The sequence below is a fragment of the Cryptotermes secundus genome, unplaced genomic scaffold (genome assembly GCF_002891405.2).
Source record: "Cryptotermes secundus unplaced genomic scaffold, Csec_1.0 scaffold463, whole genome shotgun sequence".
Classification (NCBI taxonomy): Eukaryota; Metazoa; Arthropoda; class Insecta; order Blattodea; family Kalotermitidae; genus Cryptotermes; species Cryptotermes secundus.
Window position 1 is genome coordinate 461,056 of NW_019735561.1, and position 15,152 is coordinate 476,207.

The 15,152-nt window shown below is 38.1% G+C and overlaps 1 protein-coding gene across 1 annotated transcript; it reads right to left on the reverse strand.

Annotated features, from left to right (window-relative positions):
- Positions 1-7,344: 7,344 nt before the first annotated feature.
- On the reverse strand, positions 7,345-14,822 carry LOC111869561 (longitudinals lacking protein-like). The gene is made up of 4 exons (XM_023861184.2): positions 14,542-14,822; positions 11,075-11,270; positions 9,427-9,645; positions 7,345-8,653 (listed from the first exon to the last, which is right to left on the reverse strand). Exons 2-3 carry the CDS (start codon positions 11,261-11,263, stop codon positions 9,451-9,453), a joined length of 384 nt encoding a protein of 127 aa, XP_023716952.1. The 5' UTR covers positions 11,264-11,270; positions 14,542-14,822; the 3' UTR covers positions 7,345-8,653; positions 9,427-9,450.
- Between the last annotated feature and the right edge of the window lie 330 nt (positions 14,823-15,152).

Here is a 15,152-nt window from a genome sequence, read left to right on the forward strand (position 1 = left end):
AATTATTCCAACATAGCTTTATTTCAGGGCAAATAGGCGAAGAACATATATAAAGGTATATAAGATATGCAGTCTAAGTAAAGTTAAGTAAAATAAAGGTATCCCTGTAACAGGCTGTGGAGGCCCATAGGGTTGCGAGATGTTGAGGTTCCCAAATTTTCTAGACGCTCGGCTCATAGATGGCGGCAAGGTTGTCAGCCCTACGCGCCGGCCGCCCTTTACCCCCAAGAATATTCTTGGTACTCATTTCTGTTAGAGGCTCAGTCGACCCCAGGGCCATAGTGCGGCTGGAAGGATTGCGTCAATTGAAAAAATTCAATGACCTCATCGGGACTTGAACCGGCGACCTTCCGGCTTGTAACATGGTGCCTCAACCAACTACGCTACCGCGTACTATAAATTATGCATATGAATGAGAGTCAGTGTTTGAAAAATTAAACAATTCTCAACGAAAAAATACTCTGCTTTACAAAAGTGTTTTGGTTCACGCGTGATGTATTAACAAAATTTTGGGGAAAGAGAGAAGTTTATACCTGCATTTGCAACAGTGGCAATCCCTCCGTGGATTTGAGGGCGATTCTCTTCTCTTTAAAAATGGGACTCATTTTCAGTAACAATCTACATCGAAGGGATCTGAGGTTCTCACAGTGGTAACTTCTGGGATATAGAACTGTGAACTTCTACTGGACTGCACGGCTTCACATGCCATACAATATTAATCTTCAATCCAGCATCTTGCTTATGTAATCTCCTTTCAAAATACAACAGTCTGTACTAATATAGTGGCCTTACTCCCATATGTTTAACATGAACAAACATCATAATGCTGTTGTCCTGTACAACTGGAAATACATCTTTCTAGTTTCAACTCATACATTATGAAAAGAATTTATACTAAATTTGGTAGGTTTATACTAACAGTTACCACACAAATTTGGGTATGGCCACGTCAGTCCAACACAATCGCTGCTTTACATGAAGCTCAAATCAAAATAGGGTCCAACTGCAGCATTCCGTGAACATGGCGAAGTTCAGATTCCTTCCCCAAAAAAGAAAGAAATGCACTGGGACTTCATGTAATGCACTTTACATCACCCACCTTATGAGATCAAAATACAGTAAAGCCACATTATAAAATGGCCATTCTACCAAGCAAGTTTGCTCAAACGGTAATGCTCTTGACTTGCATTCTGGAAATGTCCTGTTCAAATTTTGGCCAGGGAACTGGCTATTCTCAGTGAGGTTTTTCATGGTTTTACTCAGTCCCTCTAAATTCTAACATAATATCTTAAATTTGAGTCATGCCTGCTTCTTCCCACTCCCTTTCCAATCCATTATTCACAATCATCCATTCATTTGATGCTATGCAGTCTTGAATTATTGAAAGCAGCTAAGCCAAAAACAAGGGTCTGGAGTCAAAGAGAAATTTTAACTAAAAAATGTACCAACCATGCATCGCATTGTTGCAACTGTGCATGTGCAGGGTGCCTCTGGCTGAGTGCTGCATTTTTTCAACACTAATGCACAATATTCTCAAGTCAAAATATGAACACCAGTCCTGCAGAACCTAAATTTAAAATCCTCCATTTCCAGATAAAAAACTGTTACCCCAAATAAAAATATGGCCAGCCATATTCCCAGATAAACTTTTCTCTCCAAAATGAAACCTGATTGCTGACTCTGAAGCAACAAAAAATTCTAAGTCACTATTCCCAGATATGATGCCTAATTAAGTCCCACACTATAGTGAGGATCAATGTCTAATTATGTTCCCTGTAGTTTATGCTTTTATTTCCTTTTAAGTAACATATAAACCTACAATTTTACACATATACTGTATATAAATGTCATCTTAATGTTAACGGTAATGCTGCTAATAATAGGTATGATGATGATGAGCCAAAAACTTGTCTTTTTCTCCCCTTCCCTTCATAATATTGAACAAATCAATTATAAGCTTCAACTAACAAATAAATTATCTTCCAAAATTATCAGCAGCATATGAAATAAGGTTACCTTTTTAAAGTTTTCTGAATAATGGAATTGAAGTAATTGAATATAGCCATTCACAGTTTCTATTTTTATTACATACTCTGTTTTTCTTATATAATCAGTCTCCTGTTGATGCAAATGCACAACTTGTCTAATTTTGAATCTGATATACAAAATGTTTCTGAAGGAGTGCTTATACCTTATGGGAGCCACAAGGAAGGTCATTTGTAGAAGAGAAAGCGAATAAATACTTTTCCAATCCATAACCATTGTCAATTTACGCCACTTCAAAACTGAAAGTATACAGAGGACGAAAACCCGACTCTCTGAAAGATGAAGCAAACGTTAGTAACTTCTGATCTCCCAAGACCACTTGTATTTTTCTTTTTCTCAGAATAACGGCCTAGAGCTCTTATACAAGCTTGAGAAACCTAAATGTGTAAGAGCATCCACAGATTGCGGTATACATTCTCAGCAGCTTCCTGGATTCACAGTTCTTAACTTTTGCCACATCCACTGTTTCCTCCATAAAACCCCAGAGAAATAAGTCTAGAGTGTGGCAGACACACAACTGGGCCTCCTTGTCCTATTCACTGCCGGGAAAATGCAGTATGCAGGCAATGTGTTACTCAGTACGCATAATCAAACTGCTGGAAAACATTTAACACTTACTTAAATTATTCAGCTCTCTATTAATACTCATTATCTGCTTCACCTTTCAGAGAAGTTCAAATGAGTGAGGCACTATTATTCTAATCAAGGAGCTTTGCTTTCAATTTGGGTAAGAAAACAGCATTACGCGTATGATGTGAGGTTCTCACGGTGGTGGCTATGAAGAGTTCTACCTTCTGGGATATAGCGCTGTGTAGGATCTGAGGTTCTCACGGTGGTGGCTATGAAAAGTTCTACCTTCTGGGATATAGCGCCGTGCAGGATCTGGGTTCTCAGAGCAGTGGTTATTAAGAGTTCTACCTTCTGGGATATGTCAGCATTCACAGTGTGCTGTTCAGGCACAATATCAAGGCTGTTGGCCTCCCTCCCAGGAAAATATCTAGCTTCTTTTGGTTGGTCAAAGACATGCTGGGACTAAAGACACCGGGTGCATACACCATCCCTTGTGAATGCAATCTGGTCTACAATGGACATACAGGTTGTTCAAATGAGACCACCGACATAACTGCGTAGAACATCCGGACAACTGAGCCATGGTGGAGCACAGTATCAATCTGGGGCACTGCACCCAGCTACAACACACCACTATCCTCTCCACCAACCCAGACACATGGATAGTATCAGCAGGGAGGTGATCAAGATTAAGCTCCATTCCAACAATATGAACAGGGAGTTGGCTTCTGTCTAAGTAAGTCATGGAAACCTCTCATCTGCCCCTGAATGATCACACAAAGCCTCCCATCACAGGACTGTAGATCTGGGTTCTCCGCTGCACCATACAGGTCCGTGCACACTGCTCTTCTTAGGGCACCATTTCTGTCCTTTCTGCACACTCATCAGCCCTATGCCTTAACCCTTAAGTCCCAGCTTCATTCTGCCACCCCTGCTCCTTCCACTGCCTGCCCACACACACACACACACACACACACACACACACGACTTCTCTCCCACACTCCTCACATCCCTGCCCACCACACCCTTACAACTTCTTTGTCTTTCCCTACACTAGCATATCCGGCCCTTTTATGGGCCATGCTGGTTATCCTGGTCTTGTCTCTTATTGGTTCACTTGGTTGTGTGTGACAGCCAGTGGTAAAGGGTGACTTTCAATAGTATACAGTGTTATATCCTAGAAGACAGAACTCAACAGCATTATAGATCAGAAAAATATTTATGTACATTTTATACTACAAATTACCTCCCCTATAGGTCTACAAGTTATCAGCATATCTGCTAAAACATTCTGTATATATACAAATATACACATAAAGTACATACATTCTTTTTTAAATTAATGCTTGTACAACACTATTGCACCAACTGGAAAGTATAAAATTATGTAAGCATCACAAGTCTGCAAAACATTTTACATATTTACTTACTGCATATGAGACAAATTATGTTACCAAGATCCGTTTCATCACTGTAGCAACAATGAATATTCAGGACTTCAGCAAAATATGCTGAAATACCTACAGAACAAAGAACATTATACATTGAATTTCTTTTGTGAAACTCGTGGCTTCTATATAATTCATAATCACTTCAGTACTAGATACACAACCATAAGACACTACTTCAGTACACCAACAAGCTTCTAATGATCAACTGCAGTGCTAAAAACTGTTTTGCAAAATCTGTGTTTCTGAACTGGTGTACCACAAAGTGAGTCTAGGTGTGTTCTCATCATATTTTGAATTCAAATGCATTCTACATATTTAACAACAGTTCATAAAGTGCGGTAACAGCAGTGAGATGTTTGTCAGTTCTGTTGTGATTTTCTTCGTTATGACACTGTGTAATCAGGTAGGTGGTTACCAGAGTTTCAGAGGAATGCACTACCTCCATTTGCAGGGTACGTTGATGATGGAAGCAGTACGATGGTACCTACCAACCAGGTTACATGGTCTCATAAAGTAAAAAAAAAAAGTAAAGGTATCCCCGTACCAGGCCGTGGAGGCCCATAGGGTTGTGAGATGTTGGGGTTCCCATATTTTCTAGACAATCAGCTCATAAATGGTGGTAAGGTTGTCAGCCTTATGCGCCGGCCTCCCTTTCCCCCCCCCAAAGAACATTCCGAGAATATTCCTGGTACTCATTCCTGTTAGAGGCTGAGTCAACCCGAGGGCCATAGTGCAGCTGGAAGGATTAGGTAAACTGAAAAAATCCAATGACCTCCTCGGGATTCGATCCCACAACCTTCTGGCTTGTAGCATAGTGCCCCAACCAACTACGCTACCACATACCTCAGAAAACCAATGTTAATCTTCACTGCCACGGAAACATCAAACGTCATATGATTTATCATCTCACTGGCCTGCGCTGCTGTTCTGATTAATTCTGTGGCACTGCTGTCTATATTTTTGGTATAATACTGGAGTAATTTTTAATATGAGCTGCCAGTAAACATCTTTTCATCACTTCCTAATTATTTGGGTCAGTCAAGCAGCTCTAGTTGACAGGAAATCTTGAATAATTTTCCTGAATGTTTAAATTCCAAATTCAAAGGCTGGGTGGGCACCAGAGCCGGTCTGAAAGCTGTGGAGAAAAGAAAATTCTTCCCCTTCTGGGAACTGAATCCCGGTCATCGAATCTATAGCTCATTACTATAACAACTGAGTTATCCCAACCCCATTTGGGGGGGGGGGAGGCAAAATGTAAATCTACTTGGAGATAACACAAATACCATAACAAAACTAGAAGCTCTAACATATGCTAAAAAGAAGGCTGGTCTACAAGAAAATATAGAGAAAAATAAGTACATATTCATACCTCATCAACAGAGGGTACAGCATAACCTCATCACAAATATAACTGACAGATTCTTCAAAAGTCCAAACATTCATGACAAGTCAGCTGTAAGTGTGTTTTTCAATTGTGATGCCTAACTCTATCAAATTACAGAACAATTAAAGAGAATTAGGTATGAGTAGTTTCAGCAGGATCATGGACCAGCAAGCATCACAAAATATTCAATCTTTACTCTACATCCTGTTATCAATGAAAGAGTAATCAATTGACTATGGCTGTCATGTTCGCTGGACTTTCATCTGCAAACTTGAAATGGAACAGATCACATTCCACAATGTCACTCTATAACTCACAGAAGGCGATATTCAGTGTGCTGCAGATTTCTTACACCCGTGTGAAACGCACTTGGATGCTCAACAGCTACTCTATTATGAGGTACATAAAGTGGCTTTATTGAAAATATTCATTGAGAACAGACATGTACCTCTAATTATATCCATGTGGTAGAACGTTAAAAGACATATCAGAAAGAAGCCATGCACTAGCCAGCAATAAGAATGCAAACAAAGGAATGAACCTCTCTGTATGCAAATTACCACTAAGTAATTATTCTTCTTTCAGTTGTGATATATTTAATGCACAATACATTCAGGCATTAGTTTTCATTTATATTTAAGAATACATATTTGCAATTTGTTTAATCAAACACCCTTCACGTGTCAAAACAGTAAAATGTCAGTATAACGAACTCATGCAAGTGATGGAATTGTATTTGTTATAATAAAATTTCCTTACAATTAAAACACATTAAAAATGTCAGAATGATAATTAGGTACATGAAAAACTTCTATAATTTTTTTCTGCTCCATAATGCCCAGCACACAAAAACAAAACTAAGAAGTTGTAACTATTATAACAACAATAAAGAACGAAATAATAAATAATACTTCTAGTATATGAATGAACAATATGGATAGAAACTGCTTTGAAAGAACTTGCTGCTGGATGCCAGTGTTGCTCACAGCGCAACAATGCCAATGACTTTACACTCCGAAAATCCTCACCACACCCCTCGCACTTTGTTACCAGCCACAGATGTCACACAGCCACAGTACTGTAAACACACCCTTCTTGAACAAGCAGATACAAAATCTCAGATACACTGATTCATTTGAGTTGCATGCCCATTGAACAATTAGCCACATCAAAAGCTGCCAACTGTCCTTTCAACTTACTTCCGCAGAAACTGCAACACATAACTGGATATAATCCACACCACATGTGAAACAGCTGAAAATGCAGATGTTTATGCAGGAGATTTAGTCATGTGATGACTAAATTAAACAAGAATGGTCTTTCTACTTCAGCTGGATCAAAATTCTCTGTGAATGATCACATCAAAATACAGCTTCACTTTTCAGTTTTGGTTGTGCAGTTAAAGCCATGCAATCAACGAATGTAAACACACTGTAAGTGATGAATGTTTTACAGTAAGAGAGTAGAATGTGTTGCTTGGCTAGAGTTCTTGGCTGCAGTTGAGATGGGAAACAGCTTTTTATCTTTGGATTTTATTCAAAACGGTTCTCCATTGAAACACTTTGGCCATGATCATTCTGTATATTCTTGTAGTTCTCCATAATAAGCATACCCTTATGGTTTTCCGCAACTCCCATCTCCACCCCACCCTCCCCACTCTCTCTCACATGACAGATTTTGTAACATATGCATCATATTGTTTAATGATTGTTTTCGCAAATGTTGTTATATGGGTTTTTTTGCAGCTAGATGGATTTTTATGGTATTAAACTGATGTTTCCATTACAGTGATATTCGTTGAAATGAAACAGGTTTACATAAGATATATAGTAAATTGGTGAGGTCCTGAAATAAAATTTAATTTTACTGAATATTTCATTACTCTAGCATTCATTAATAATATATTTCACTGTAAACTGACACCATCAGTAATCTAGATATCGCAGTTTTGGGGCCCCTTCTGCAAAGTATCAAGGTTTTATTACATAAAACATGACACAAATGATACTTCAGAAATATAACTACATAAAGAACTTTATAAAAGCCCTGACTCAATTCAAGGGAGCACCCCAGATACTGTTTGGGAACATGAATTGACAATACCACTTACCAATCACAGAAGTTCCTCTCTACAGCTAATCCAATCATAAAATTAAGGAGTTTCACTAATTAAGAAATTCAATGCCAATGTGTATGTTGGCAACATGTAACTTCATCAAAGACAGAACAGCAATGTACCCTGCAGCAGTCAAAAGATGACATTAAAGTCATATTCCCTAAACTTAACTCCTTCCAGTCCAAGGTTGAAGTGGACTCGACATTCTGATCCACAATTTTTATTATGTGACACTGTTACCATCTGAAAGCAATCATACAAATATTCCGGAGTTTTCACTGTACAGTCTTTTGGATATGGCACATCAGAATGGTAAAATCAAGTCATGTTTCAGACAAATGCCTCCATCTATAGGGCTAAATTTCTTCAGACTCTGAAGCAGTAACATCTTTAACAATTTTTACCATTTTCACACGACGCTATATCCAGAAGGCTACAGCAGACATGGTCTACTGTCTACTGTGAAAACCCTGAGTTTCATATTCTTGAGTTTGTTCATGGCCAACTCAAATTCATCAAAAGCAGATCTTCACACTGTATCAGTATAAACTTCTATAAGGCAAAATAACTGCAAATCAGAATTTCTGTAAAATTAACTCAGACTTATCCAAAAATTTGGACTGGTAAGGATTAAATGTGAGGGTGGACATTCAAAAATGTACAGCAATAACTATGGCAAGAAATATAATCTTCAAATCATCTCCTGATGACACTGCTGGAATATGATTCAATGTTTGCAAGAGGCTGTACAAATGATTGGGCGAAGCTGATAATTTAATGAGGTAACATTGCTCACAGGATTTAATACAAATATGTACAAAGGTTAAGATCAGTCTAGTATTTTACAGTTTTGTTGTATCTGCTGCTGTTCTGAAACGCTTCAACTGCATTTGGACATCTTGACATTTTAAAATGGAATGCATTCTGTTCTAGGCAGAATACAGTTTTCTTTTTAACTGCTTGTTGTTGCACTTCCATTCATACAGTAAACCATCTTCACACATATGAGTAACAGCACACACCTCCAAATCTCTTTCAGTCATCCGCAAACAGCTGGTAGCTATGCTGCCATTGCCACGGTTAAACCTATAAGCACAATTCCAAAATCATATATGCAGCAATATCAACTCTTTTACATATTCAGTACCTACATTCAAACAAGTCTAAATGTGTGATTTCATTCCACATTCTAAAATACAACACTATCAAACACTTAACCCTTTGCCCATTCCAAATAGAACACTAATGTATAATTCCAGCAGCACAGTTAAGGGCATTTACAATTCAAATCAGGTCTCATTATATTTTACACTACAAGTAGTAATGCCATTTTAATTTTATTGTATTCCACTATGTTAGGATCGAAAGGATTAGAAGTACTGGCCATAAATACTTCTGAAGTATCACAACACCTGATGATTCAACATTCAGTCAAGCTTCACAGGTGATTAGGACATCTTCCACCAGGCTGTGAATATCATAATTATAAAGATTTAGCCCAGTCAATTAAATAAGTGACTACAGACTGGATGAACATGGTTTAGTTCTCGGCACAGGCAAGAATTTTCCTTCTGGCCATTTCTGTTTTCAAATCATATTTGAGGACAACACGGCCTTCAAACCAATGTGTAAATGGACTTCCTTTTTGACTGAGCTAAAGCAGCCAGAGTGTGAAACTAACCGCTCATCTCATCTAGTCACCAAATCTAAAATGCACTTAGCTTTACCTAGGTACTATGTACATGCCTTCAAGATGTAATACTTATATGTACAACACAGCCTAAGACATTTACTTTTAATTCGAACCATCATATCTATCAAATGATGCCTCACGTCATTAGTGCACATAATTCACCTACCTAATATAGGAGAGGCAGTGTTTCCTATCCTTCCCGCTTTATGGACTGTGGAGCCTCAGCCAGACCCTTCACTTTCAAGCGGTCAGCAGTCTTGAGAAATGCTGGTAGCTGCTCCTGAGACACATTCACTTCACCTGCATACATGAACTCCAGTATTGACTGCAGGTGGTTGTACGGGACATCCTTCAAAATAATGATAGGGTGCTTCGACGGATTTTCCTGTCAATCAGAGAAAAGTAAAATCCCTTCAGTGTTTCGCTTGCCTTGACCATCTCTGTGGTATAGTGGTCAGAGCTCCTGGCTACAGATCCAGAGGCCCCAGGTTCGATTCCCGGCGCTACCAGATTTCCTGAGATGTAGTGGGTCTGGCACAGGGTCCACTCAGCCTCGTGAGGATAACTGAGGAGCTATTTCAAGGAAATAGTGGCTCCGTTACGGCCGTGGAGATCTGTGCACTGATCATGCGACATCCTCTATCTGCTAGAGTTGGCACTAACTTCGCCAACAAGCAGCAGTCGCTCAGTCAGTGTAGTTCACTTGCGGACTACAGGCCACAGAGTTTGTTTTTTATTTCACTGCCTTATCTTTATCAGCATTACTACCAAGTACTGTTGCATAAGTTTTATGGCTTCTGAAGTTCAGTCTTTCTCCTGAAGTGATAATAAGGTTTGTGTTCTTGCATATTTAATAAAATGTAGGAAAAATTAATTATGCTCATATGAAACAGGACCTGTATGAATATAAATTACATAAACAAAGTAACTTTTCATTCTGACCTATCACAATAAATTTTGTCACATCCATCATGTGGCCTGGGAAATGAAAAACATGGGAAGGATGGATATGCCTCTACATATTATGTTTATCATATGATATTCCATCATACACAACATACAAACACTCAGCACCCTCCTTCCATTCACAAGCTATTATAAAACACAGAAACACAGAAATCTGCATTTAACTTGCTAACTACTTATTCAAAATTAGATCTCTCATGGCAGAAACCAAAGATTCACATCAGTAATGTCAGTGCCATCACTGAACACAATCCTAAGCCCGTTCTGTCCTTAAAATCCACCTTAATGTGTTCTTCCAATCTTACTGTTGGGGGATGTCATCCTCAGTTGCTAGCTTCAGCAGGGGGACGATGATCCTAAGATGACTGTATTGTTCTTAGTCTTGTGTATCATTTTGTACATTTTTAAGAGTTGCTGAGTTTAGTGTTTTAGATGGCTTAAACTGACGTGTCCAATTGTACTTGTGTAACAGCTTATGGATGTAAATAAAATATGAATTATGACTTATTCTTAATCTTCCACATGGCCATTTTCAAGAGATCTCCAAATCAAATTCTGACTGTATTTTTTATAGTTCCACTCCTATCTGCACATCATGCCTATTGTAAAATTCCACACTTCACTGTTCTAATACTAGGTGACCTCTACAACTCCCAAAGTTCTTCATAATATAGTATCTGAAATTGCCCACTTACTTTACTCTTTTTTGGGTTTCAGTATTTTCCAAACCACCTTATATTCAAACAATACAAAGAGACCACATCTGACAACCACATAAGACTGTCAACATGATTAAAATACTAAAAATATGAAATGAGGGCCAATAAATTAATAATATTTCAACATACCTCTAATAGTGACTTAAAGTATGGACTACAAGCAGACAGAACCATCTTATGTGCCTTGCAGGTCTGACCTTCACATGCCAGTGTGACATCCGTGAAGCTTTTCTCATCACGTAAATGTTTGAACGATGAAACCATATTAGACTGGAAGTCGTTCCATTTCAGGAAAAACTGCTGCTGTTCTGCAGACATGGTTCCGCTTGAAAAAAACAAAACAAAACCCAATTGCAGCAGCAACAAAAAAAAAGAACAGGCCTACAAGGGACCAAAGGTAAAAGGCAAAGTTGTCCCTGTGCTTGTGTGCATATGTATGTGTATAAAATTTGGCCATTGCACTGTGACTTTCAATGATCTACTGTACTTCCCCTTTGATTAACCCTTTATTAATCTTACATTTCAAATGAAATGTAGGACTTTATTTATGGGGGTGTCATAAAAGTCACTTGTATCCATGAACAACTGAACCAGGTGATGAAATCTTAGGTAAGCTATGGCCTCATAATCACATAGGATATGTATGGCAAATGTCCCTGTGCTTAATTAATTAAGAATCATGCCATGAATTTGGGGAATAGAAGTATAAGTAGATACTATAGGGTTCTGACAATGGTGTACAACACACAGAGATACTGGGTTTTCAGACTTTGTCCATCGTCCTGATTCTAAATAACTAGTTATTCTTAGTTATTTAGAATCTGGAAGATGGACAAAGTCCAAAAACCCAGTATCTCAATGGAAGTATAGTTTCACCATTCTTGACCTCAGCACTAGATGGAGGTGGGTGTTCAGCTTCACAGCCTGACCACCTCAGCCCCATGAAGGAGTTCCTAGTACCCACTGGCTAGGAGACTGCATGAACCCCAGAGCTGGTCTGGATACTGAGAAGTAAAAAACTCTTACCCTGACAGGAACCAAACCTTGGTCATCCAGCCCATAGCCAATTCTTATACTGACTGAGCTATTCCTGCTTCATTTATTGTATAGAAATACATTTTCATAAAATGAAAAGATGTTTGTTATAAATATCAATTTTAAAAGTTTATACAAATGCATTTTTTATTTCATACAATCATTCTTCTTTTCAGAGCCTCGGAGTGTACTTGGCACAAGCTTGCTGCAAACCAGTTGAGAACCATTGTTCTTGAAGATACATACCCAAGGATGAATTTCAACTACATGACTGGAAATATTCTCTTCACAGATATTGTAAATTATATAAATGCAATATTTAATAGAAACATATATGCTAAATTCACATCAAATAGACTGTAGCTGAGGATTTATTCCCTACTCAAACATGGGCAAACGAGCCCAAACATAAAAATCACCTCTCCCAAGGCACTATTTAAATCAATATTTTTTGCTTTCCCTGTCTAGGAGTCTGTGGCAAATATTCATATAATGAAACTGAAGTGCCAGCTCAACGAAAGACTCCCCGCTATTGTTAATTCTGACAAGCACACAATGGTCCATTATTCTCTGACATTCAAAATCCCTATTTCTTTCATGATTACATAACTAAATTATGAAGTGAACACACAGAAGTCAACCAAAATCATCGGAATCCAAATGGACAAGGTTAGTTCACACACAGAAAATATAAAAAATTTCAACTCAGTTGAGGTGAAGCATATGTATATTCAATAACAAACTGTCATTCCAAATAGGCCAAATTAAATCATAAACTGCTGCAGAGCCCTGCAATGACAAAGAACCTTCCTACTCATTACAGTGTACACTCAAAGCAAAATATCTCCAAGCCTGAGCTACTTCAAAGAAAAGGGGAAGGAAAAACAAACAATAGAAAGGGCAAGGGGGCAATACAAGGACAAATTGGTTTCTTTTCATATGCAACGTCGCTTGGCACTCTTCTCTTCCCCATATTTCATCTGGCTGACCAATCCATGTTTGTATTTGTCATGGTCTCTGAAATACTTTGCCACATCTGTACATAATGTAATTACTACCCTAATGACCTCATTGTTTCCCACTAATTTTAACGCTCAAATTTTAAGGTGGGCATTACGCAGATCACTCTTCTAACAGATTACCAGTGCCAAAGACAGAAACTGACATGCTTCTAGGACACTCCTCCATTACACATAAGCTTTTCTTCTTCCCCGTCTATAGAATTACTGTAGCTATTGCTCCAGTTGTTTAGTTATCATGACAACATATAGATTCAATTATAGGTAAATTAAATAAAGCCTGTTACATAATTAGGAAAACCAAACAGTATTTAAATATTGATGCCCTCAAAATGGTGTATTACGCCTTTTTCCACTCAGTAATGTCTTACGGTTTGAGTTTTTGGGGAAACAGAACTCTCAGTATGTGCATTTTTAAATTGTAGAAGAGAGCTGTTTGAATAATGGTGGGAGCTGGAAACAGAGATTCATGTAAAAAAATCTTTAGCCAGTTGAAAATATTACCACTGCCCTCTCAATATATATATTCTTTGATGATGTTTGTAGTTAATAATATGGATTTATTTGCAGAAAATTCAGATATATATACAACTGTAACAAGAAATAGTTCAAATTTGCATCTCCCCTTGTCAAATCTAACAGCATTTCAGAAAGGTCCACAGTATTTTGGAATCAAAATTTATNCGAGTCTTATGACCTTGTAATGGATTTTTGACATGTAAATAAATGATAATGATAACCCACCTCTTTCCTACTCTAAAACACCTAGGGCATGCAAACATAAGTACTGAAAATGATATTCAGCAAGTGTTTTATGACTGCCCCTTCCATGCCCTGGACAAAAACCAAGAAAGTCTTACTAACCCCCCCCCCCTAAGAAACAGCTTCTACCCATTCTGGAAAAGTACTTGTGGATCATGTGACAGACTGATTATGCAAAAGTTATGTCAGCGCTGACATTAGTGGGTACTACAGATGAAGAGGCGGATTTAAAATGAATTAGTGTCATCGACGATGACAACTGAAAAAATCTGCGTAACACAGTTTGGGTGCTGGGCGTTATTAAGTAAAGGATCTACATATTCCTTCTAAACAACATGGGGGGACGCAGCAAATATTACACAAGTAAATATAGTAAAAAAAATGACTATAACTGTTAGGACACTCTAAGAGTCCAATGGAAAGTGTTTCTGTGTTAACGTGTGGCACAATATGTTCACTATCGACGCGACCAAAACCTCCTTCTCTCATCAAAGTGAAGGCCCACTGACGAATAAAACAACTGAATGCATGTGCAAAGGAATAAAAATACCGTCATAAGCTTACATCGGGGCTCGATATGATCGTACTGACATGACGTCGGCACCAAACTTCTGCTTTGCCCCGAAAATTAGTGAGAATATTGGCACCAGTCGGAGGAGCAATATCCTACAGCATAACCTAATTCTTTACCTTCCCAAAGACTTCAGAACTACTTCTGCATAGTTTCTAAACATTGATATGATACTTTGTGTACATAAGTATAGTAATTTAAAACGTTACCTTAAATTTTATAAATATTTTAAACCTCCGTCGCACACAACCCCTACAATAATCTCTTCAGGGTGAATACGGTGCCTTCGAACACTTCACGTAACTCCAACACGATAAACAAATTACTATCACCATAGATCACATAAAGTGATTATTCTCTCCCAACACCTATTTTTTAAATAATTACCAGAACGCAAAATAATCAAAATCCCAGTATTTCACAATTCACTCCTTATTCCACATCGGAAGCTAAAACAAGCTGAATATAGCACGTAACTGCCACCTATTGGAAGTACTTGTCACGTGATAATGGCGGTTATTTTCAAAGCAAACTTTTAATACAGCAATAATGCAAGTATCTTAGAGAGATAGGATGGGATGGTATGGATTGGATAGATCTGGTTCAGGATAGGGACCAGTGGAGGCCTCTTGTGAACACGGTAATGAACCTTTCGGTTCCATAAAATGCTGGGCAATTCTTGAGTAGCTGCAGAATTGGTGGCTCCTCCAGAAAGGCTCAGCTCCATAAGTAAGTAAGTAATAATGCAAGTACTGTAACGAGTAAAATATCATAAGTAAATAATTCATTAAATCAAGTCTGCTCTTCATTTAATACAGTT

What these genes read in the sequence shown, in the direction of transcription:
- LOC111869561 (XM_023861184.2), bottom strand. Translation starts at nt 11,263, where the DNA reads ATGTCTGCAGAACAGCAGCAGTTTTTCCTGAAATGGAACGACTTCCAG. An exon ending in ACTTTAAGTCACTATTAGAG is followed by an intron (nt 9,646 to 11,074) that starts GTATGTTGAAAT and finishes TCTGATTGACAG; the next exon opens with GAAAATCCGTCGAAGCACCC.